General features: G+C 49.4%; 1 protein-coding gene across 1 annotated transcript in view; it reads right to left on the bottom strand.

Moving 5' to 3' along the window:
* Positions 1-13,053: 13,053 nt before the first annotated feature.
* APCDD1 (APC down-regulated 1) overlaps positions 13,054-22,028 on the bottom strand; it is a 32,812-nt gene continuing 23,837 nt past the window's right edge. Inside the window, exons 4-5 of the mRNA XM_069569303.1 lie at positions 15,255-15,576; positions 13,054-15,011 (exon numbers count right to left, since the gene is read on the bottom strand). Coding sequence (XP_069425404.1) covers positions 14,560-15,011; positions 15,255-15,576 — 774 coding nt within the window. The 3' untranslated portion in view covers positions 13,054-14,559. The remainder of the gene's footprint in view (positions 15,012-15,254; positions 15,577-22,028) is intronic.

Here is a 22,028-nt window from a genome sequence, read left to right as displayed (position 1 = left end):
TTCGTGGAGTCCTACTCTGTATTTTGTTGGACTGCTTGGAGATGAACTAGTTCCACCCTGTGAAAAGTCTCTTTTTAATACCACATCCCATAGGTGTATTTGTAAAAAGGACTTTAGCCTTAAATTATAATAGTTTAACTCTCTTGCAAGGAGAATATATTCATGTGGCTATATTTTGTGCAAATGTCAATTAAGAAATTTGAAATAATATAATTTAAAATATTAACACGACTTTTTTCTATGAAGTTTAAAAAAAAAAAATAACATGCATCTTCCAAGTGAAAAATTCCTCCAGAAGCCCTCAACGTGATGGTGTTGGGAAGAAGCAGATGCCACTTGGGTTTATCCTGTTTGCTCTTGAGGCATTCACTCAACAAATCTTTGTGGAGTGGATGCTCCAGGTTGTACCCCACCCCCGGGGAGGGGGCAGGTGTGATCCGGGAGCAGAGACACGCTAAATAAACCAATGTGGAGGGGACGCTACATGCAGCGGGGGTGGTGGTCGGAGCGGCCACGGGGGAGGAACAGAATAGAAGGAGGGACCTGGAAAAGCGCACCTGTCCAGGTGGGCATGGTTACCTTCTCAGGCAGGTGACCTGCCCAGTGAAGACCTGAGCCAGGGTCAGTCCGGCCCAGCAGCACTGCTGGTAAAGCTAGGAAGCTGGCAGCCCGTGGAGAGGGAGAAGCCGCCTGGCCCTTCCAGGAACAGAGGGCACCAGTGAGCCCACACAACTTCCTGAGATCTGCCTACAACTAGCCAAAGTTTGAACTGTGTTTGAAAATCTTCAGGAACACATCTCTCTCTTAAATACAACTTCCAGCTACTTGCCTGATGAACAGTTAATACATGTTAACAGAGAAGCTAAGAAAGTACTCATAAAATATGTACCATAGGAGATTTCACTCAAAGGTGGAGATGTCAAGCCCACAGTTGCACTGGGATTGCAAAAGCAGCTGAAAGACCTGTTTTCTCGAGATTTTCGGTAGCTAAGGAGATAGAATAGCAGCACTACGGTAGGGCGCTCACTAAAAAATGAGAAAAGGTTCACAGAGGGGCCGTGGCCACATCCACCCCACCAGGTCCCCCAACCCCCCCGGCCTGCCTTTCCCTGTCTGCCCGCTGAGCGGCGCTGCTGCCCTTCCCTGTCTGCCCGCTGAGCGGCGCTGCTGCCCTTCCCTGTCTGCCCGCTGAGCGGCGCTGCTGCCCGCTGAGCGGCGCTGCTTGCTGCCAGGCAAGCAGAAGGGCCGTGGATGCCAAAGGATTCAATCCTGCTAGTATTTGAAGAGTCCTTTCAGATTCAGAAAAAAGGAAGAAAAGCTCTCATCCTCCCCAGTCCCTAGTGAAATCAGAGATGAAAGAAGATGGATTTAGCCTGGCAAATAAGAAAATAAACAAGTGCTCTAAATGGATAAGTTTTTCCTTTTAAATTTGTTTTTGCAAAGGGTTTTTCTTCCCTGAAAAACAAAATACTAAAATAGCAAGTTACGTTTTCATTTACAAATCCTTCTCAAGAGGAAGTCTAATAATAACACGAGGTTCCCATTGGACCCGGCTCCTCTCCTAAATGTAAATACATTTCCCTCCTCTGAGGATAGAAACCTACCCTGGGCCAGGTAGCGCTCATCTAAATTGGTGATTTTACCTCTCGGTATTTTTTCCACCTCTTTTACCTTGAACAACCTCTCAAACGGAATGGAAATTGTAGATTCTGCAGCTGTTTATCAGACAGAAGGGGCTTCTTAGGGGAGTAATACACAGTATAAAGGATCGTAGCAGAATGATTTGCTCTGCTTTATTGCAAACCCTGTGGAGAGCTGCCAGCCACTCACCAAGTCCCATCTTGAATCAGGTCTGCAGGATGAGGGAAGAGCAGGCTTGGGGTTCATCATCCCTTCCGGCCTTGGCTCTGTTTCTTATAAGACAGAAATCGTTTGGCTTCTTGAGCGTTTGTTTCCTCATCTATAAAATGGGAATAATACTGGTGGTGGATTGAAAGTAGCAACCAAATCTTGGACACTTGTCCCAATGAGAGGTGGGGTCTGTCCCTGGGCTGCCCCCAGGTGGTCCCGACCACCTGTGACTGCGTGGACAGTAGAGCTTGGAGGAGGGGCGGTTCCAGCACCCACCTGCTGTGGTCCCGGGAGCCCCGGGCAGTCTAAGCCTGAGCTCATGGTGAGGGGCCCATGGAGCTCTTCCTGCCCATTGGCAGTCACTGCAGGGCAGATCCCAGATGTCATGAAGCAGAGAGAGGGGGCCCCCCATGTGCCCCACCCAGGATCCAGTCTGCACCATGGAGAAAGACATCCATAGCCTTTCGTTCTCAGCCCCTGAGCTTCCAGACCATTTGCTGAGCCGCGGTGGACAAGCCCACCAACAGCCTGGCCTGTGAGCCACAGTCAGTTTTACAGCTGATGGTCCAAAGCTTGTGACTTGGGGCTGACACGCTGTGTGCTCTGTCCATAGCAGCCTTTGTCATTCCTGTCATTCCCATGCTTTTTCCACGCACAGCTTTTCAGAACCATCAGCTGAGACTCTCCGCCCAGAGCACATCATTTCAGTTCAGTTCAGTCACTCAGTTGTGTCCGATTTTTTGTGACTCCATGAATTGCAGCACGCCAGGCCTCCCTGTCCATCACCAACTTCCGGAGTTCACCCAAACCCATGTCCATCGAGTCGGAGATGCCATCCAGCCATCTCATCCTCTGTCGTCCCCTTCTCCTCCTGCCCCCAATCCCTCCCAGCATCAGAGTCTTTTCCAATAAGTCAACTCTTGACATGAGGAGGCCAAAGTACTGGAGTTTCAGCTTTAGCATCAGTCCTTCCAATGAACACCTAGGACTGATCTCCTTTAGAATGGACTGGTTGGATCTCCTTGCAGTCCAAGGGACTCTCAAGAGTCTTTTCCAACACTACAGTTCAAAAGCATCAATTCTTCGATGTTCAGCTTTCTTCACAGTCCAACTCTCACATCCATACATGACCACTGGAAAAACCATAGCTTTGACTAGATGGACCTTTGTTGGCAAAGTAATGATAGGACATGGAAATTCCTCGCAGCTGAACCTTGTGGGCAGCCAAGGGCTTTGGGGCTGCAAATCCTCTGTAAGTACTGCAGTTACCAGGCTCCAGCACATGCCCGTGGGCAGAGGAGAATGTAGCAACTCCAGGGGCTGGGTACCCACCTTCCCTCCCCCTCCATCTGCTCTGCTGATGCTGTGCCACCCAGAGAGGGGAACATGGGGCAGTAGGGGGATGTAGGGAGGAGGAAGGGGATGAAGGTGAGGATGGCTCAGCCCAGGGGCAGCAGAAACAGAGGAGCCAGGCCTGGAGGGCAGGCAAGGGTCTTTGCTTGAGGACTTGAGCTTCTCACAATCTGCCTCTGGATCCTGACCTGGAGTCTCCAGAGCAGTTAAAGTCACCACAACTGGGACAAATAATTTTGAGTGACATGCTTTTCCCGTGGTTTGCAGCTGCTTGGAAAAAGGGAGGAAAAAACAAAAGCAAAAAAGCAAAAAGGTGGAGGGGAAAGACTGTCAGCCAAGCCTCCAGGACCCTCTGCAGAGCCAGGACCTGGGCTTTAGTTCCTGTGCTGGTGTGCCACCACTCAGACAGCAGGCTCCTGCCAGCTACATCTGCACCCTTTTCTTGCTTTCCACGATTCTGGTTTCCCTGTTTCCAGCTCCCCACCTCCCTGGGGGCCACAGCATGCCCATAGTGTCCCCACAGGCCCAGCCCTGCCCTCCGTGTTGACCTGCTTCTGGACCGGCTCCCCTTGGTCCTCTCCCCCGGCCTTGTTACCTCTGGAAGGATGCTCCGGGGCAGCCTCTTACAGACTTGGTGGGCTTTCTACCACCCACCAGGTGTCGTCCTGGGGACAGAAGGACAAGTAAGCTGGCCCTGCTCAGAGCCTGCAGGTCAGCTGTGACCCTGGTGAGAACTGAGTGGGTCTGTGGATGATTCTAGGAAGAGTTTCACATTAGCAATGATCGACTGACTCTGACTCCCCTGTTTCCAGGGGTCGGTGCTGACCCTTGGTGAACCCAGCACGATCCCATGCCCAAGGCGGGGGTGTGTGAAGAGCCCCCAGGGACCCGCCTGAACACAGAGGCCCCTTGGAGCAGCCTTGACGCTCCAGTTCTAGAGCCTGTCTTCAGAAGCTGTAGCATTTATTGCTGTAGAATTGAAATTCTGTGGTTTTGAATCTTAAGTCCAAGACGGGACCTATAATTTAGATAAGCATCAACCAGCCAGCAGTGTGTAGTTGAAACAACAGGCTGCATCTTTGATATTCCAAATAGACTCTCAAATCAGCCCTCTTACTGACTTACAATCTTCTATGTCTTATTTATTTTAAAGAGATAGCAACTTAAGCTTTCCCTTTTTCAGTTTACCAAGACTCTTGGGCTGTAGACAGAAGCCCTCATCGGAAGCACAGCCCCCTTTCTGCCCTGTCCCTCTTCTCCCGCCCCACCCCACAAGGACTGCCTTGTGGTCAAGTGGGACTGAGTCCGTGCTCTTGGCCCTCGGGGCCCAGCGTTGGTCACCCTGCTGTCCAGGCACTGACCAGAAAAGACACAGATCTTCACCGTGTTGCTATGATGATCTGTACACAGTTGCAAGATGAGATCCCCCTTCTGCCTCCTGGGTGAGGGGTCCCCTCTGTTTCTCAGGCTAGCACTGGGTTTCCCTGTGCCGAGGGGCACTTACAGTTACCGTCTTTGCTCCTGACGATAGCTTTAGACCGAGAATGAGGGTAACATTTGTCTTAGAAATAATGTCTGGATGTTTTACACAGAACCAAACATTCTGAACTCAAACAAAAGACAGCTTTCTAAAGCCAGGGTTCTGCCGATTGCCAAGGCCATGATGAAATCTGTTTACACAATGTTCAAATTCTGTAATATTCTGTAACTTTGAATTCCATCTGGGGCAGTTTTGAATCAAACCAGGCTCTAAGGTGGGTGGGGGGAACCAGACGGCACATTCACTGTTTACTCTCTAATCCAGCAATGTTTGCAAAATACTGGGGATCCAGGTGTGGACAGTGTGGGCCAATCAGCCCAGCCCCTTCTGCCAAGGGCCTCCTTCAGTAGCAGAAGTGACAGCTGTTAAATAACATTAGAAAAAATGACAAATATGGAAAGTGCTACTGAGCCTAGTGGCTCAGACTGTAAAGAATCTGCCTGCAATGCCACCTGGGTTCGATCCCTGGGTCAGGAAGATCCCCTGGAAAAGGGAATGGCTACCCACTCCAGATTCTTGCCTGGAGAATCCCATGGACAGAGGAGCTGGCGGGTCACAAAGGAGTCCATGGGATCGCAAAGAGTGGGACATGGACATGACCAAGTGACTAACACTTTCACTTTTACTGGGGAGACAGAACTTGCCAGGAGGTGGGTTGGGCGTGGACGTAATCTCAAACAGCTCAGGAAAGTGTTAGGGAGACGAGATCCTAAGGACAAGGATAAATGATGGGTAAGGCAGCCTCCAAAGCAGCCAGAGGGCTGTGTGCTCCGCCTGTGCTCAGGTGTGGGCGTGGCCCGGGCACTCAGCAGTGGTGCTTTCAAGATGGTGCAGGCTCCGTCTGAATCCTCAAAGTTAGCGGAAAAGATGGAGAAATAATAATAATAATGTCATAATTAGGAGGAAAGAAGCATCTGGGTAACTTTGGTGTTTTTCCCATGTGAAGTTTGCTCTTCAGAATGACCGGTGTTTGCACAATGGGTGAGCGGTGTGTGCACAGAGGGACTGGCTCTGCAAGTATGATGCAGCGAGGAAACACATTTATTGGGAGAAGGAAATGGAGAAAGGGGGATGGCTGCAAATAGAGAAACAGTCTAATTTGGGTTAACTCGCAGATTGTAGCCAGTTCCGGGGAGGGCCGACTGCTTCTCAGAGTTTGCAGAAAAACAAGCAGACCCACCCTGCAGTCCTGGGCTTGCTGCTAGTGATGACCTCCATCCCAGCTCACACGGGAGCAGAGTGCGAGGAGGCTATGTAGACGCTCCTTCAAATTCACTTTGAACTCATTTAGGGGCCACTGCCTTCTCCTCCAGTCTGGAAATCAGCTGGAATCCAGCCAAGAAGGAACTTTACCTCCCAGGAAAGCCTGGGCCAGTATCTTGTAAGGCAAAGGGAAAACTTTGAGATGCAAAACACAAACGTGCACACACACACCTCTTAGGAAGAACAAGGATTTCCCAGAGAAGAAGTGGCTTGCACTGAAAGACTTAAAAAAAACTCTCTGCAAGAAAACAAGGAAGAGCTGCAGGAAGAGGGAGAAGTGGGAGAGAGAGGGGAATCCTCGGGTCAGAGCCAGGAGGCCCATCGGTGACAGGGTGGCTCAGGGGCGTGCCTGGTGCCCACATAAACTAAAAATTCTCTCTTTGGTGTTTCTGATCTGAGAGTCAGCTGACTCTTCAGAAAGAAACACCACCCAGTGAGTGTTAGCCTCTCAGTTATGTCCAACTCTTTGCGACCCCATGGAATGTAGCCCACCTGTAGGGGAGCCTGGTGGGCTACATTCCATGGAATTCTCCAGGCACGAATACTGGAGTAGGTTGTCATTCTTTTCTTCAGGAGATCTTCCAGACCCAGGTCTCCTGCATTGGCAGGCAGGTTCTTTACCATCTGAGCCACCAGGGAAGCCCAGGGTTGATATATTGACGGGAAAGGGGGGGGACTGTCTGGGCAGGAAGCATCCTGAAGATAAAAAAAAAAAAGAAAAGATTCTCCACTGCCAACCACCTTGTGTGAGAACTGGGGTGAAGGATGTGCCTGACTGGACTGGAGAGGGGAGACCCTTGGGGTTGACCACATCAAGACCCCCTTGTGGTGGGGACTGTGAAGACCCCCTGATCGCCCCCCCCCCTACAGCAGTTTAAGCAAGAACATCCTTGGATATTAAAAAAAAAAAAAAGGGACACTTTCTCATTGAGGTTGCACACTAAATGGTTTTGCTCTCAAGAACTGGGATTTGAACTTGGATAAGCTTAGCAGAGAGGACTGCATGCTTGGGCATTTATTGACACACCTAGTAACAGGATCCCATGATTATGGGTCCCCTCTGAGGACCGAGTATTAGGGGTCCTTGATGGGAACGCAGCCTTGTGTAGCAAAACTGGACTTTTTGTTACCAGGAGACAGTCTGGTTTTCATTAGCACATAATAACATCTCACTTTTATGAGAGGTTTCTTCACTCCTTTTTCTTCCTTAGATTTAACTGAAGGATGAAAGTCCAATTTTGCTACACAGAGCCCAGGAAAGGAAGACCCCTGTGTTTAACACAGTAATCGAACATGAAAGCCATAGACTTCAAAGGTACACAAATAAGAAAATGAGGTTTTCTAAAGATCCCTGGGCCCATGAGGGTAATTTCAGATGGACTCAGGGGTTTAAATTTAAGAGACTTCCATGCTGGGACTAGATGTGGGGCAGACCTGGAGTATCTTCTAAACAGTGCACAAAGGGGCACCCAGCTCAGCAGGTAGCATGCAAAGATTGTGGAGCTTCTTAAGCCCTGAGTCAGAATAATGTGCTAGATAAACTGGGGGATGAGTGTGTGGTTCTTCTTCATTGAACAAGTGTCATGAGGAGAATCTCTCTCTCTTTCTCTGCTTCCAGAAAAGGTTGTTCTTTTTCCTGAGTAATTAATTTGTTCGAGTCACATGAAATTTTGTCACATTACCTCTTTGGCTTCTAGAAAGCCTGACATTAACTGTAGCTCCCCTCTAGTGAGGGGCTAAGATTTGCGAGCACATCCTGAGAACAACCAGGTCACATCTGGATTGTTCTTATTTTTGTAGCCTTCGATTTTGTTTGCCCAGATGTACTCAGCTATTTTTATATTCTATTCGGTCCCCTTGAATTGTAGGTATTTCCGTAAACTGCCTTGACTCATTTTTGGAATAAAGTGGGATAAAAATAAGTAAATAAAGAAACATTGATTGCAAGTTAAAGAACTCAAACGATTTAACCGTGCTAACCTAATGCAGTAAAATCTAAGCTAAGGCAGTAAGAGCAAAGCCAAGAATACAGATTTTCAAAAGCATAAACAACGAAGCACTAAGATAAGCAAAATCTAAGTTTATAACCACTCCTCTATGCTAAGTACAATCACTTGCTATCAGACCCAGGTGATGTTCCCTCTTTTATCTTTCCCCAGAAAGATGTTAAATTCTTGAAGCTTCTGGTTCCACATGGAAAGGAAATCCAGTGGAGGTGACTCCAGTGATTCCCAAACAGGCCTTGCAATTAAGTGTCTTCTGTGAGCTTGTGATGAGCAAGGAATCTGTCAATGGTAAAATATTTTAACAAGTATCTTCATGCAGCATCTGTTATTTTGTGGGTTACATTTGATGACGGCCGTAGATGCCAGAAGCGAGGGGGGGTAAAGCAGACATTGGAATAGCTTCTAGACACACACAACCAATATGTAGACAAATTATTTCTTTTTAAAAAACTTGTGATTTCTGTCGAGGTTCTTATAGCAATGGTTTGCTGCTGCTGCTAAGTTGCTTCAGTCGTGTCGGACTGTGTGACCCCATAGACGGCAGCCCACCAGGCTCCCCCGTCCCTGGGATTCTCCAGGCAAGAATACTGGAGTGGGTTGCATTTCCTTCTCCAATGCATGAAAGTGAAAAGCAAAACTGAAGTCACTCAGTCGTGTCTGACTCTTCACAACCCCACGGACTATAGCCTACCAGGCTTCTCCGTCCATAGGATGTTCCAGGCAAGAGTACCGGAGTGGGTTGCCACTTCTTTCTCCAAATGGTTTGTTGAGTCCTGACATTTCTACACCATGCAGCATAAAAGAGACAGTTTCAGCTTCTAAATATTTAAGGATCTCAGTGACAAAAATGAATGTCTTAAAAAAAAAACAACTAACATATTGGTTCCACCAGCGTTGGTGTTCCTTGGTGGCTCAAATGGTAAAGAATTGCCTGCAATGCAGGAGACCCGAGTTTGATCCCTGGTCAGGAAGATCCCCTGGAGAAGGGAATGGCAACCCACTCCAGTTTTCTTGCCTGGAGAATTCCACGGATAGAGGAGCCTGGTGAGCTACAGTCCATGGGGTCGCAAAAGAGTCAGACATGACTGAGCTGTTAACACTTTCAGCTGTTTTCAGAGTTGGTCTAGACTAGGGGAAGTACTGGTGCTAAGACTATTCTCATTGGTCCATCTGTATCTATGATATTTTATTCAGTATTTTTAGAGAATTGTTAATTATAGAAACTGAAACTTAACTAAATAAGCAAGAACGAAGCAATGATTTGCAGCACAGGGTCCAAATCATATTAGGAAAATGTGAACAAAACTCTACCAAAGAAGAGACCTGGGGAGAAGAGTTGTTTGGAAGCCTGTCAAGTGGAGAAAGAGTAATTCCTTCTGAGAGACTTAGGATCATGGGTGGAACTAGTATCTAATATTCATCCCAATGTTAGAATCTTTAAAGAATTATAAGTGTTGAGAAATGGAATGACATGCCCTGACAGTTTCAGCAATGACTCTGGAAACTTTCAGGCTGACCCCGGATGTCCTCATGAGTTACCGCACTGGCTAGGGGCAGGGAAGGGTCACCACATTGAGTATATGATGGAATGAGACAGATTCAAAACTTTCTTTGAGTATAAAATCCTCTATTTATAGCAACATAACTGTTATTCCTAAGTGGTGGCAGGGCATAGTCTAATGATCAGTTTACTTAATGTTGGTCATGCGAAAATAAGTGAAGAATAATCAAAATAAGTGTCTGAAGCTTAGAGTAACTGATGTAAGTCATAGCCCTGCCCGGGGCTGTGGCAGGACCCCCAGAGAGGAGCAGTTGGGTATGCAGTCAGCCTGAGGAGGGCGCTGGGACCTCATGGACCTAACAAGAACAGGTTGAATACCTGTTTCATTTCATTTCTTTATTTTATACTGGAGCATAGTTAATTAACAATGTTGTGTTACTTTCAGGTGGACAGCATGAATTAACTGTTTTTAAACTTGTTTGTTCATAGTTGTTTGCCTGTGTGGCAGAATTTTGCACAGAGCTCCTATGAGTTTTTAGTTGTTTTAATCATCACCATTTTCTTCAATATTCCAATGCTTTTGGAGTGAATTGCAACGGAACAGGTAACTTACGGCTCTCTGTGGTCTGGAAATGTGATGAGACGAGTGAAGAAGTGTGCAAGATACCATGGAATCGAAATCTGTATCACCCCCTGGGGAGAAGGGCTACTCCAGAAATAGAGCACATGGTTTGCTGTATTTCCAGCCAGGCCGCTCATCTGAATTCATATTCACGGCTTTATTATGCTGAAAATGACACACGACTTCTTCAGATCTCTGGCCCAATCATCACTTTGATGTCTGATTTATTGATGCACAAAGGACTTGCCTTTCAAGTTTGTTATCTCTCATTTCAGTGGAATTTTTCAAAGTATTAAGAAACTAGCTCCACAGGGCCGTCTACCCAGCTGGAAGTTGGCACAAGATTCTGCAGTGTTATTGGTGCCCCTGGCTATTTCCTGCTATTTAGTTTCAAGCTAATAAGGAAATGCAGAGGTTGGCTAGGTTGCTGTGAATGCTGTGGGTAGACATTCGTGCTGGAGCACACTCAAAGGGGGTTCTTCAGAGAACGCGCTTTATCGCACCAGGGACTCTGTTTTCTTGGCTACCGAAATGAATTTTGTTTGGAAATCAGAGCTATTTCTCATCTTTGACCAGCTCTTTTGTGAAGCCTGCCCTTCCATGTTTATGCCATCCATTTCTGACATCATCCACTTGTTTCCATGGCAAAATTACTCAAAGAAAAGAAAATATAAAATAGAATATTTTTTGGAGAAATGTCTATTCAAATCCTTTGCCCATTTTTTTTAATGTGGACCATTTTAACGTCTTTATTGAATATTGCTTCTGTTTTATGTTTTGGGTGTTTTTTTGCCCCCAGAAATGTGGGATCTTTCTCCCCAGTCAGGAATTGAACCTGTACCCATGCATTGAAAGTGCAGAGTGTTAACCGTTGGACCACCAGGGGAGTCTCCATTTGACCATTTTTATAAAGAGAGTTTCTTGCCTTTTTTTTTTTTTTCCTGCTGCTGTTGGGTTGTAGGAGTTCCTTTTGGAGATTAACCCCTTATCAGATAAAAGGTTTGCTATATGTTCTTTCATTCCATGGGTTGCTTTTTCCCTCTATTGATTTTTTTCCCTTTGTTGTGTAGACGCTTTTTGGTTTGATGTAGTCTATTTTTAAATTTTTGCTTTTGTTGCCTGTGCTTTTGGAATTATATCCATGAAATCACTGCCAAAGCCAATGTCATGATACATTACCCCCATATTTCCTTCTTAAGAATTTTACCGTTTTAGGCCTTATGTTCAAGCCTTGAATCCATTTTGACTTGGTGTTTGTTTGTTTTGTCTCTGGTGTAAGGGTCCAATTTCAGTCTAGTGTGTGTGAATATTCAGTCTTTCCAATGTCATTTGTTGAAGAGACTCTTCTTGCATCTTCCTGGCACCCTCGTGTTAACAGAAGATCAGCTGACTGCAGAAGTGTGGGTTTATCTCCAGTCTCTGCTCTGTGTATCTGGCTTTGTGTCAGTGCCACGCTGAACTGTGGCTTTGCAATATACTCTGAAATCAGGAAATGTGATTCCTTTAGTTTTGCTCTTTCTCAAGATAGCTCTGGCTACTCGGGGTCCCTTATGGTTTCCACATACATTTAAGGATTGGTTTTCCTATTTTCCAAAATAAATACCAGGGATCTAGTATGTGTTACAGGGATGGGACATACCATTTACAACAGAACATCACAGGGTTTGTGTGGATGGCTGTGAACATCATCGCTGTTACAGGGGTGGGATGTACCATTTACAACAGAACATCACAGGGTTTGTGTGGATGGCTGTGAACATCATCGCTGTTTTCAGCAGGATGTTTAGAGTTGATAACTAGAGAACCACACTTCTACTGCCATAAAATTTTCCTTCAGCCGGGAGCCTCAAGGCCTGCACTCAGGCTGTTTCCACCTGGTGTGTGTGTGCGAGGCCCCATCAGAGAGGTCCTGGGCTGCCCGCCCTTTGAACAGAGCTCCTCCGTGTCGGGAAGCGTGGGGTCACCCCGATGGGCGGCTAGGCATGGGAACCCTGAGATGGACCATTCAGGGTGGACGATCCCAGCAGTGCTGGACCCTGCGCCTCTGGGACGGACAGTGGTGCTTGTCATGTCTGAACGAACCCCCTTTGCTCTGTATTGGGGACACTGGGACCCTAAAAGCTCCTTCTTGAGTCCTGGGTCAACTCGGATTTTATACAGTCTGAAGCCCAAGTCACACTCATATTGTACTGCTGTCCAAGAAGCAGCTCTCCGAGCTGCCTGTGACCAGCCTGCTGCCCAGGATGAGATGTCCACTCCCAGAGGCCAGCGACGCTGAGGAGAGCCACCCAGTGTTCATGCCCTGCCTGCCCCAATCTCGGAGTTACAAATATGACCAGCTTTTAACTTCCGGGCAGACTGGCCAGCGCCTGAGTGCAGATTATGGAGTATTTCCAGCTTTTATGGAATATTCTAAAGTCAGCCATTCCTTCCTCAGAAACAGCACCTTGGCCTTAAGTTAAAATTTCCAGTTTTTGAAACAGAATGACTGTTAAAGGATAGGCCATTGTGTTTCTTCAGGGTGATGGAGAATCTCCTAAAATAAGACAATCTTCGTAGGCTACCCAGGCAGCTTAGTTTTAGGACGTGAAGTATGTGGGTGAGACAGTGAGTGACAGGCACAAATCCAACTGATGACAATTTGTGAATAAATTATACTAGTCATTCTCTGTCATGATTTGTAGTGGGTCAGAAAGTGACAAGACCACATGAATGTCATCTCGTCCCTAAGACACATACATATCACACACTATACACACATTAAAACCTGTGTATTGGTGTATATGTGCATATGGGTGTGTGTGTACACATAGAGTGTACTTTTAAACAGTGTGAACAGCTGAGTCCAGCTGAGTGACTAGAAAGCCAACATTTTTACAGTAAATCACAGAGGTATTCTGTAGTGAACGTAGTTTGGTTTTGTTTGTTGTTTTTACATAATTTTATTATATCCTTTAAAGACAGCATTAGTGTTAATTAAATAGATCCACAGGTAAAATGTCTATTGTGGGAGTATCTCTGACATCTCTGTTTATTAAACTGGGCAGACATTAAGTTAGTACTTTCATTGGAATAACCCCCCTCAACCACAATGTAAAATATCATCTAAAGACACAGCACTGTGGTCCCCCATGCCCGCTTATAACATCACCACAGCGTCTCATAAGGCAGATCTTAAGTGCAGGTGGGACTCTTGACCTCAATCATGGTTTGCACGCCAGCTTCTAGTTATGTCCAGGCTTTCTCTCGGTGACTCGTGCTTCCCTCCATGGGTCTCTCCTGGCCACCACCTTCAGTGTTCAGAGGGCACATTTCCTAATAAGCCACAACTTAGCACGAGGGTGCAACTCGTGCACCCTCACAGACTCTGTCAACAGTGCCCTGAGACTCTCTGCAGTGACAGAGCTGGGTCAGCCCAGCCTGAACCCTGAGCAGGGTGAATGGTTTCTGGGGACCCGGCTAGGACGCCCCCACTGCCTCCTCTGGACAGACAGGGCCATGGCACCCACATGTGGTCTCTGAGTCTTGGTCTTTGAAGCAGCAGAGATGACAGAGTAAAGCTCCAGGCACCAGTGAGCCAGGACAGGGTCCCCCAGAGAGGAGGCCAGACCAAACGGGCACTGTGTCACCCGGGTCATCCTCCCTGAACTGTGGCTCCTGTCTGTCTGCAGTGGGAAGGGTGCTGATCCACACCGCCCCACCCCATGCCTGGGCGGTAAGAGTGATGAGCATCCGGTAGCCAACCAGGGACCAGCACAGACCAGCACCTCCTTTCCCAACAAGCTAAAATGACCATTGTTTAAATGACTCTGAAGCTTTAATTACAGATACTTTTCAACATCTGAAAGTGTGGATTTGTTCTCTTTCTTCGGAAAGGCTGGCACAGTTGTTCCCTTACACCCATGTCTTCTCCTGCTCCCCTCTCTCTTCTTTATGTAAAAAAAATGTCTGGATCACAGTCCCAACCAATTCTGCTCTGCATCCCTGGCTGGGAACTCAGAGAGCAAAGCAGGTTCACGGGAGCAGGAAACAGCCGCAGAGAAGCAGCAGGAAAAGCTGAAGCCGGAGCTCCACCCCAAAACGCACAACGATGGAAAGGAAGAAGAGAAGACAGTGGAGCCCTTGCCCCGCTGCCTCTGCCAACATGCTCGCCTGAAACCCTCTGCGGTCTTAAAGTGCAATTATATAGTGAGGACACCCAGGCCCGAGACCCTACTGGATGGAGTTCAAAGCTGAATCTTCAAACAGCTCATGACTCAGGCTGGGCGGGCTTGGGGGCTGGGGTGGCAGGCGGGTAGGAGCACCGTTCTCAGCTGCTCAAGTGCATCTGAGGAAGAAGTGTCTCTTCTTTTCATAAAGAAAGTCTGTAAATTGTAAGGCATCCTGGTGCGGGGAAAAAAAAAAAATCACACCCTCAGCACTGCTAGCCGAGGCCGAGCCAGGGTAACAGAGTCCAGAGGCCGGTGAGCCCAGCCAGCAGCAGGGGACCTGGGCTGCTCCCGGGGGCCCGGCTGCGGTGCCCGTGCCCCCCGGGATCCTCAGAGAAGTCCTCAGGCCTGGGCGCCGATGAGGCGCACTGCACCAGGGGCATCTGGTAGGATGTTGCTCTCTTCTCCGGCCGGTCTGGGCTGGAGCCGTCGCTGGGTCTCTGGCCATTGAACAGTAGGTAGCGGCCGCGGGTGTCCCGCTCCATCTTGAAGATCTCATACTCTGTGTGAGGCAGCCTGATGCCCAGGGCCACGCAGCCGTTGGTGTGGGTCACATCCTGCTGGACGCCCACCTGCCAGGAGCCCTCGGCCCCACACTCATTCCCGCTGAAGACGTTGAGGAGCGAGGCCGTGGCTGCGTCCATGGGGGTGACCTTCATGTGGTTCACTGCCAAGGAGACAAGACGGCATGACACGCGGCTGCTGGCGGCACCACGCCTCACAGGCCCCTGCTGTCAGCCCACCCCGCAGACCATGGTCCACAGAAGGGACCCTCAGATGGAAAGGGTGCCACGTATGGACGTGACCAGTGGCCACCCCAGGCACCCTGCAGGCACCACCAGGGGCGGGGCGGGGCGGGGCGGGGCGGGGCGGGGCGGGGCGGGGCGGGGCGGGGCGGGGCGGGCCCTACCTTTGAACACGAACTCCGTGCCGCCCAGGACCCTGGCGGAGTGCACGCCGCGGCTGTAGCGACCCCTGGCGTAGAGGGTGAAGGTGGGGTGCTTGCACACGGGGTCCGAGTAGTGATAGTAGTGCCCCTCCCAGCTATGGTTGTTGTCGTGGAAGATGAAGTGGCGCGTCAGGAAGAGGACCTCGGGCCGCACCTCGCAGCGCTGGCTCACCCACTCGCCGTGCAGCCCCACAGTTAGGTCCGCCTTGGGGGGCAGCAGGGGCGGCCGGTGCTCGTCCGAGCGGTGGATGATGCGGCAGGCGACGCAGGCGTGGTCGTGGTTCTGCAGCCCAGACAAAGGGTGGGAAGAGACGGTCTCCAAGAGGGCAGCGCAAACGCACAGCCTTTGCCTCCCCTGGGGCCCCGTGCCCTGTAACCAGGGTACCCCAGGGCGCCTGGGGGCGTGTGTGCCCGCCTGTTCTCACCAGTGCACGCTTGTGTTGGCTGATGGTAGAGCCAGGCCTAAATATTTCAGCTGTGATATGAAAGCCCTTTGAAAATCCTCTTACATCTTATTCCATACCACCTGTCCTGGACACTTAATGTCAAAAAGAAAGGCTGGCATCACCTTGCTCAATTAGGATGGGTGCTATCAAGACCCGGCTTCCCCAGTGACTCAGCCGTAAAGAACCCCACCTGCAATGCAGGAGACATGAGAGACCCAGGTTCGATTCCTGGGTGGGGAAGATCCCCTGGAGGAAGGCATGGCAACTCAGTATTCTTGCCTGGAGAATCCCATGGACAGAGGAGGATGCTGGGCTACAGTCCATAGGGTCAGGGCTGAAGCAATTTAGCACGCACTATCAAGACTAGCGGAAAATGAGCCTTGGTGAGGACGCAGAGAAACTGGAACCCCAGTGCACTGCTGGTGGGAATGTAAAATGATGTAGTTGCTTCAGAAAAGAATTCACTTCGGACCTGGCACCCTGCTTCTGGTTTATACCCTAAAGAACTGAAATCAGGACCTCAAAGAGGAATCTGTTCACCCATATTCATGTCAGCACGATTCACAATAATCCAAAGGCGGAAGCAACATTGTGTATCAGTGGCTGAATAAAGAAAATGTGGTCCAGACATGCAAAGGAATAGGATGCAGCCTTGAAAAAGGAAGGGGATTCTGACACATGCAGGTTTTTACATGGATAAACCTGGAGGACATTATACCAAGTGAAATGGGCTGGTCACAGAGGACAAACCCCGTATGATCCCACATAGAGGGACCTCAAGTGGACAAATCCATGGAGACCAAAAACAGAACAGAAGTTACTGGGGGCTTGGATGGATGGAGAGGAAGGTCATACAACAACCTGAATGTCCTTGACATCAAGGAACTGGATGCCTAGACGTGGCTAAGATGGTACACTTTGTTACCTCTATTTTACCACAGTTAGATTTTTCCACTGAAAATAATTATGAGACACTAGAAGGAAAAAGGCTTCCGAGGTGGCGCTAGTGGTAAAGACTCCACCTGTAAATGCAGGAGACATAAGAACCGCAGGTTCGATCCCTAGGTGGGGGAGATCTGAAGAAGGGAATGGCAACCCACTCCAGAATTCCTGCCTGGAGAATCCCATGGACAGAGGAACCTGGCAGGCTATAATCCATGGGGCTGCAAAGAGTCAGACATGACTGAAGAGACTTAGCATGAACATACACACAAAAGGAAAAAAGCACTCCAGTTGCCGTGGGTGACTCAGGGTGCTGTGTCATGAGGGGAGGAGTCTCCGAGAAGGAGGGCATGAGGGCTTGGCCTCAAGGAGGCAAGAGCAGAGGCCAGGGAGGTTGTGGGCACTCCTGTACCCACCTGTATCCGCTGGCCCGAGGTCTGGACAGTGTGCCAGCTCTTCGTGATTCCTGCTTTATGGCTTTAAGCCATGTAATTAGTGTGAGAGCAGCCACTTGTCTGTGGGGAGTGCCTCTTTGCCTGGGCCTGCCTTGGGGCACCAACATGGATCCTGCACGAGTGCTGTCTAGGGCTGCAGCTGAGAAAACCCCCTCCGAGTAGGGGCCCCAAGACTGTCAGCCATGTGGATGCTGTCTGCCTGGAGCAAGGCTCGGGGTTCATAGAAAAAGCTGAGGTCTGGGAGTTGGGAGGGCAGCTCCGTGACCAGACAGATGGCCATCGCCGGCTGCAGGACCCAAGGCACAGGAGGCCCGTGGCCAGGGCTGCCCCCCCAAAATGGGCATCCTCTCTGCCCCTCTTCCCACCACACGGGTCTATAAACCCACCTGGGCTGCCAGGTGCCAGCCACGCTAGACGCCCACGCCCACGTGACTGCCCTGTGGCGGGAGGGTGACCCTGGCCCGGCTCCCACCTGGGGCCCACCAGGCACAGCTCCTAGCCTGCAGGCAGGACTGACAGGTGGTCGGTCACTCGGCAGGCAGGCACTTGTTCTCTGGGCAGAAATCCAACCTCCAGGCCTTTCCATCCCTCACACTGACTCTGAGAGGGGCTGCCCCTGAGAGCGGGCGGGCAAAGGAGGGGACCAGGGCATTCCAGTCACCCCCTCCACACTCTCCTTCCGGGACAGCATGATGCCCACTGGCAGTCCTTGTGCTCATCAGTGGAGCCAGGCATTGTTTTCGGGAGAAGAGGTTTGTTTGGGGCTTGAGGAGATCCAACAGGCAGCACAGAGGCTTCTCTGTCCCAGGCTCCACGTGTGTGTGCACGTATGGTTTCCTGCCCAGACCTCTGAGACACACAAGAAGGTGCCCTACAGCCCGGGGTCAGCAGGGGGCTGTCTGCAAGCCACCACAAGGACACGGACCGGAAGGACACGTGCACACAGCCCACGAGGGCTTCTTTGCACAAAAAATGATGATTCCAACCATGGCAGGAGATCCAAGGGCCAGCGACTGCAGCTGGGGACTGTAGGAAAGTTACCAATCTCCATGTCAACATCCCCACACATAAAATGAGGACTGTTATACCTGCATACATGCTGTAGGAAATGAGCACAGATTAAGGCAGGTCCCACTCTGTACGCTGAGAATGGCTGCATAGAGGAGTTTCGGCGAGTTGGGGCTGTGTGCGTGCATGGCCCTTGGTAGGAAGACCAAACAAATAGCATGTCTCCTGCTATATGTGCTACGATCTTTCAAATGCATGATAGGATGAAAAAGATAAATTTAGTTGAAAGAAAGCATCACTGAATTCAGTAATTTTGCCACGATGTATTTTCTTGTAAGTTACTAGGAAGTGAAGATTTCAAATTTCTTTAACCCCCAAAGGGGGTTCTGATACACAGTCTGGGATGGAAAGCTAATATAATGCCTGTAACATCATATGAGCTCCCGCATCCAGGAAGTTAGCCCTCTAGTGGCTAGTAAGCGTTATTGTGAGCAGCACCTTGATCAAACTATACCTGCTGTCCCTGCTCCCCGACTCCAGTCCACAATATCTGAGTGAAACCAGCCCAGTATTCAGACTCAAGTCTCTAAGATTTCATAAATGTTCTGATGCTGGTGCCTATTAGCAACCATGCCAAGTAGTGCAGGAGACACCCTGGAAAGAGAGAGAACCTCTGAGAGCACACACTAGGCTGCTTCCAAAACACACGCGGGAGCGACCGCTTGGCTACTCCCCTGGGAGCTCACCAGCTGGCAGCCTGCTGACTGCTCCCCCACTCCTGCCTAAGAGCCAGATCCTACGCAGCCCACGTGCACTGCAGGTCCCGATAGGCTGACCCAGCCTCCACTTGCTTGCTCCTGCTTCCACCATTTGGTTTGCTATCTGGGAATTTAAAAACATCACTTGTGACCACTTCATTTCTTGCCATTCTAGGAAGACATGAGCCTCAATCCCTGAAAAGATCTGTTTGTTTCCTCAAACACCAATACCATTCAGGAAGTGCCCAGAATTCCTAGACTGGGCGGATGGGGTGGGAACAAGGGGTCTTCATTCTTATAAGCACTGCTCTGATGACGCAAGGGATCAACTGCTCTTCAGAAAAGGAACCAGCTCAGAGGAGGGGGCACTACTGTGGGGCCCAGGCTGGTCCATGCCCAGCACAGTGGTGTCCGGTGTTTTTCTTTAAGGACGACAGTCCTAAACTCTGAGATGAGGACCTGGCTAAACTCTGGTCCCTACATGTGAGTGAGGGTCCTGACTGAACCATTTCTGGTTGGCAGCAGAGAAAGGCAGGCTAGGTAGTTTTGGAGAAGCTGGTCATCCATCAGCTGGGAGGGAGTGGGAGGAAGCTGGCCCTTGGGTATTGATCTTGCCAAATTTGTAAACTAGTTACTTGACTTCATGCATCCTAAGTCGCTTCAGTCATGCCTGACTCTGTGCGACCCTATGGATTGTAACCCGCCAGGTTCTTCTGTCCATGGGATTCTCCAGGCAAGAATACTGGAGTGGGTTGCCATGCCCTCCTCCAGGGGATCTTCCAAATTCAGGGATTAAACCCATGTCTCTTACGTCTCCATTGGAAGGAAGGTTCTTTACCACTAGTGCCACCTGGGAAGCCCCTGTAGTAGTAAAATATACATAACATAAAATTTGCCATCAAAGTGCATTCACATAGTGGTCCAATCATCACCACCAGCTGTCTCCAGACGTCATCTTCCCAAACTGAAACTCTGTCCCCCCTCATTTGAACCCCTGACAACCAGCATCCTACTGTCTGTCTCTAAGAATACGTACGACAACTTGAGGTCCCTCATATATGTGGGATCATATAGTCCTTCTCGAAAGTGGCTTATTTAACACAATGTCTTCAAGGTTCATTCACATGTCAGCCTGTGTCAGAATCTCCTTCGTAAGGCTGAGTCGTACTCCACTGTGTGTGTGCACATTTGATTGAGCCATCATCCGCTGGTGGACATCTGCACTGCTTTCCCTTATTCAGTGAACGATTCTGCTGTGAACGTGGCTGTCCAGTATACCTCAGACCTTGCTTTCAATTCTTTAGGGTCAATACATGGGATTGCTGGATTGTAATTCTGTCTTTGGGCTTCCCTGGTGACTCAGTGGTAAAGAATCTGCCTGCCAATGCAGGAGACACCGGTTTGATCCCTGGGTTGGGAAGATCCTCTGGAGGAGGACATCGCAACCCACCCTAGTATCCTTGCCTGTAGAATCCCATGGACAGAGGAGTCTGGTGGGCTACAGTCATGGGGTCGCAGAGTCGGACATGACTGAGCGACTGAACAACAACAATAACTCTGTGTTTAACGTTTTGAGGACCTGCCATACTGTTTTCCACAGCAGCTGCACATCATACCTTCTCACAAAGGTCCGCATTTCTCTATATCCTCACCAACTGCTACTTTCTCCTTTCTTGGTAACAGCCATCCTAATAGGTGAGAAGGTGGTAACCCACTGCAGTTCCGATCTGCATTTCCCTAAGGATTAGAAATGCTGAGCATCTTTCATGCGCTTATGGGCTAGTTTGCACATCTTCTGTGGCTGTGCCACATGGCTTGCGGAACCTCAGCTCCCCAGCCAGGGACTGAACCCGGGCCCTGGCAGTGGAAGCCTGAAATCCTAACCACTGGACTCCCAGGGAACTCCCCTTACTCATTTTTTAATTGGGTTTCTTTTATTATTGTTGTTGTTGAGCTGACTAGTCACTATTTTAAACAACTCTTGCAGTTGGTATTAAGAAACCAAATGTCACAAATGAGTGTGGGATTTCTGGCTTCTCGATGGACACTGTCAACAAGGGGACAGTTTCAGTCATGGTTGGATAAGGGGAACAACTTTCTGTCTTGTGGACAGGATTTTTTAAAAAGTTCTGATTTGCACTGTTAAGTGTGCTCTTAATTTTTTTTACCACCATCCTTGGCTTGAATATTGGACTTCCCTGGTGGCTCAGATGGTAAAGAATCTGCCTGCAATGCAGGAGATCCAGGTTCGAAGTTCGATCCCTGGGTCAGGTAGATCCCCTGAAGAAAGGAGTGGCAACCCACTCCAGTATTCTTGCCTGGAGAATTTCATGGAAAAGAGAAGCCTGGTGGGAAGTCCATGGGACTGCAAAGAGTTGGACATGGCTGAGCGACTTTCACTTTCACTTGAATAAAACTCAAAAGACCTATTGCAACAACCATGGGGAAGCAGAAATTAAGGCTGAGATACTGCCCCAGGTGTGAAATTTCTCTTTTCCAAGATGCTTTTCTTTCTTAAAAAAAATATTTATTTATTTGGCTGAGTCGGGTCTTAGTTACGGCACTTGGGATCCTTCCTTGCAGCACAGGACTCTCTAGTTGCGGCAGGCAGGCTTAGCTACTCTGTGCCGTGTAGGATCTTAGTTCCCCAACCAGGGATCAAACGTGTGTCTCCTGCATTGCACGGTGGATTCTTAACTATTGGACTATCAGGGAAGTCCCCCAGATGCTTTTCTTAAATAGCAGGCTTTCACAACGACTAAGGGGGAAGAGCGTTTCAACATGAGGAGTGACCTGCAGCAAGAAATGGGTTGGGTGTCTGTAACTGAAGCCTTAGGCCCCACTCCCCACCCCTGGAGGCTGGCAGTCTGTCTGGCCAGGCCGGAGCAGCGCTCAGACCCTGCTTAGCCTGGTTACTGCCGGGCAGGAGCTGACACGGGTGCTGACGGAAGAGGACTCAGCCGCACAAAGATGCTGCCTGGCAACCCCGTAGCCGTGATGCAGGCACCATGGAGGTGCCCAGCTGGAAGGACAATGGGAGATGGCGAGAGAGGCTCGGCTGCTCCTCAGTCTTGTGTGTGGCTGCTGGACGCTTCTGGAGCAGAGTCGAGGGAACACTGCGTCCTG

Source organism: Ovis canadensis, chromosome 23 (assembly GCF_042477335.2).
Source record: "Ovis canadensis isolate MfBH-ARS-UI-01 breed Bighorn chromosome 23, ARS-UI_OviCan_v2, whole genome shotgun sequence".
NCBI classification, from domain to species: Eukaryota; Metazoa; Chordata; class Mammalia; order Artiodactyla; family Bovidae; genus Ovis; species Ovis canadensis.
The sequence above is the reverse complement of the archived record's forward strand: the minus strand, read 5'-3'. Positions and strand labels throughout refer to the sequence as shown.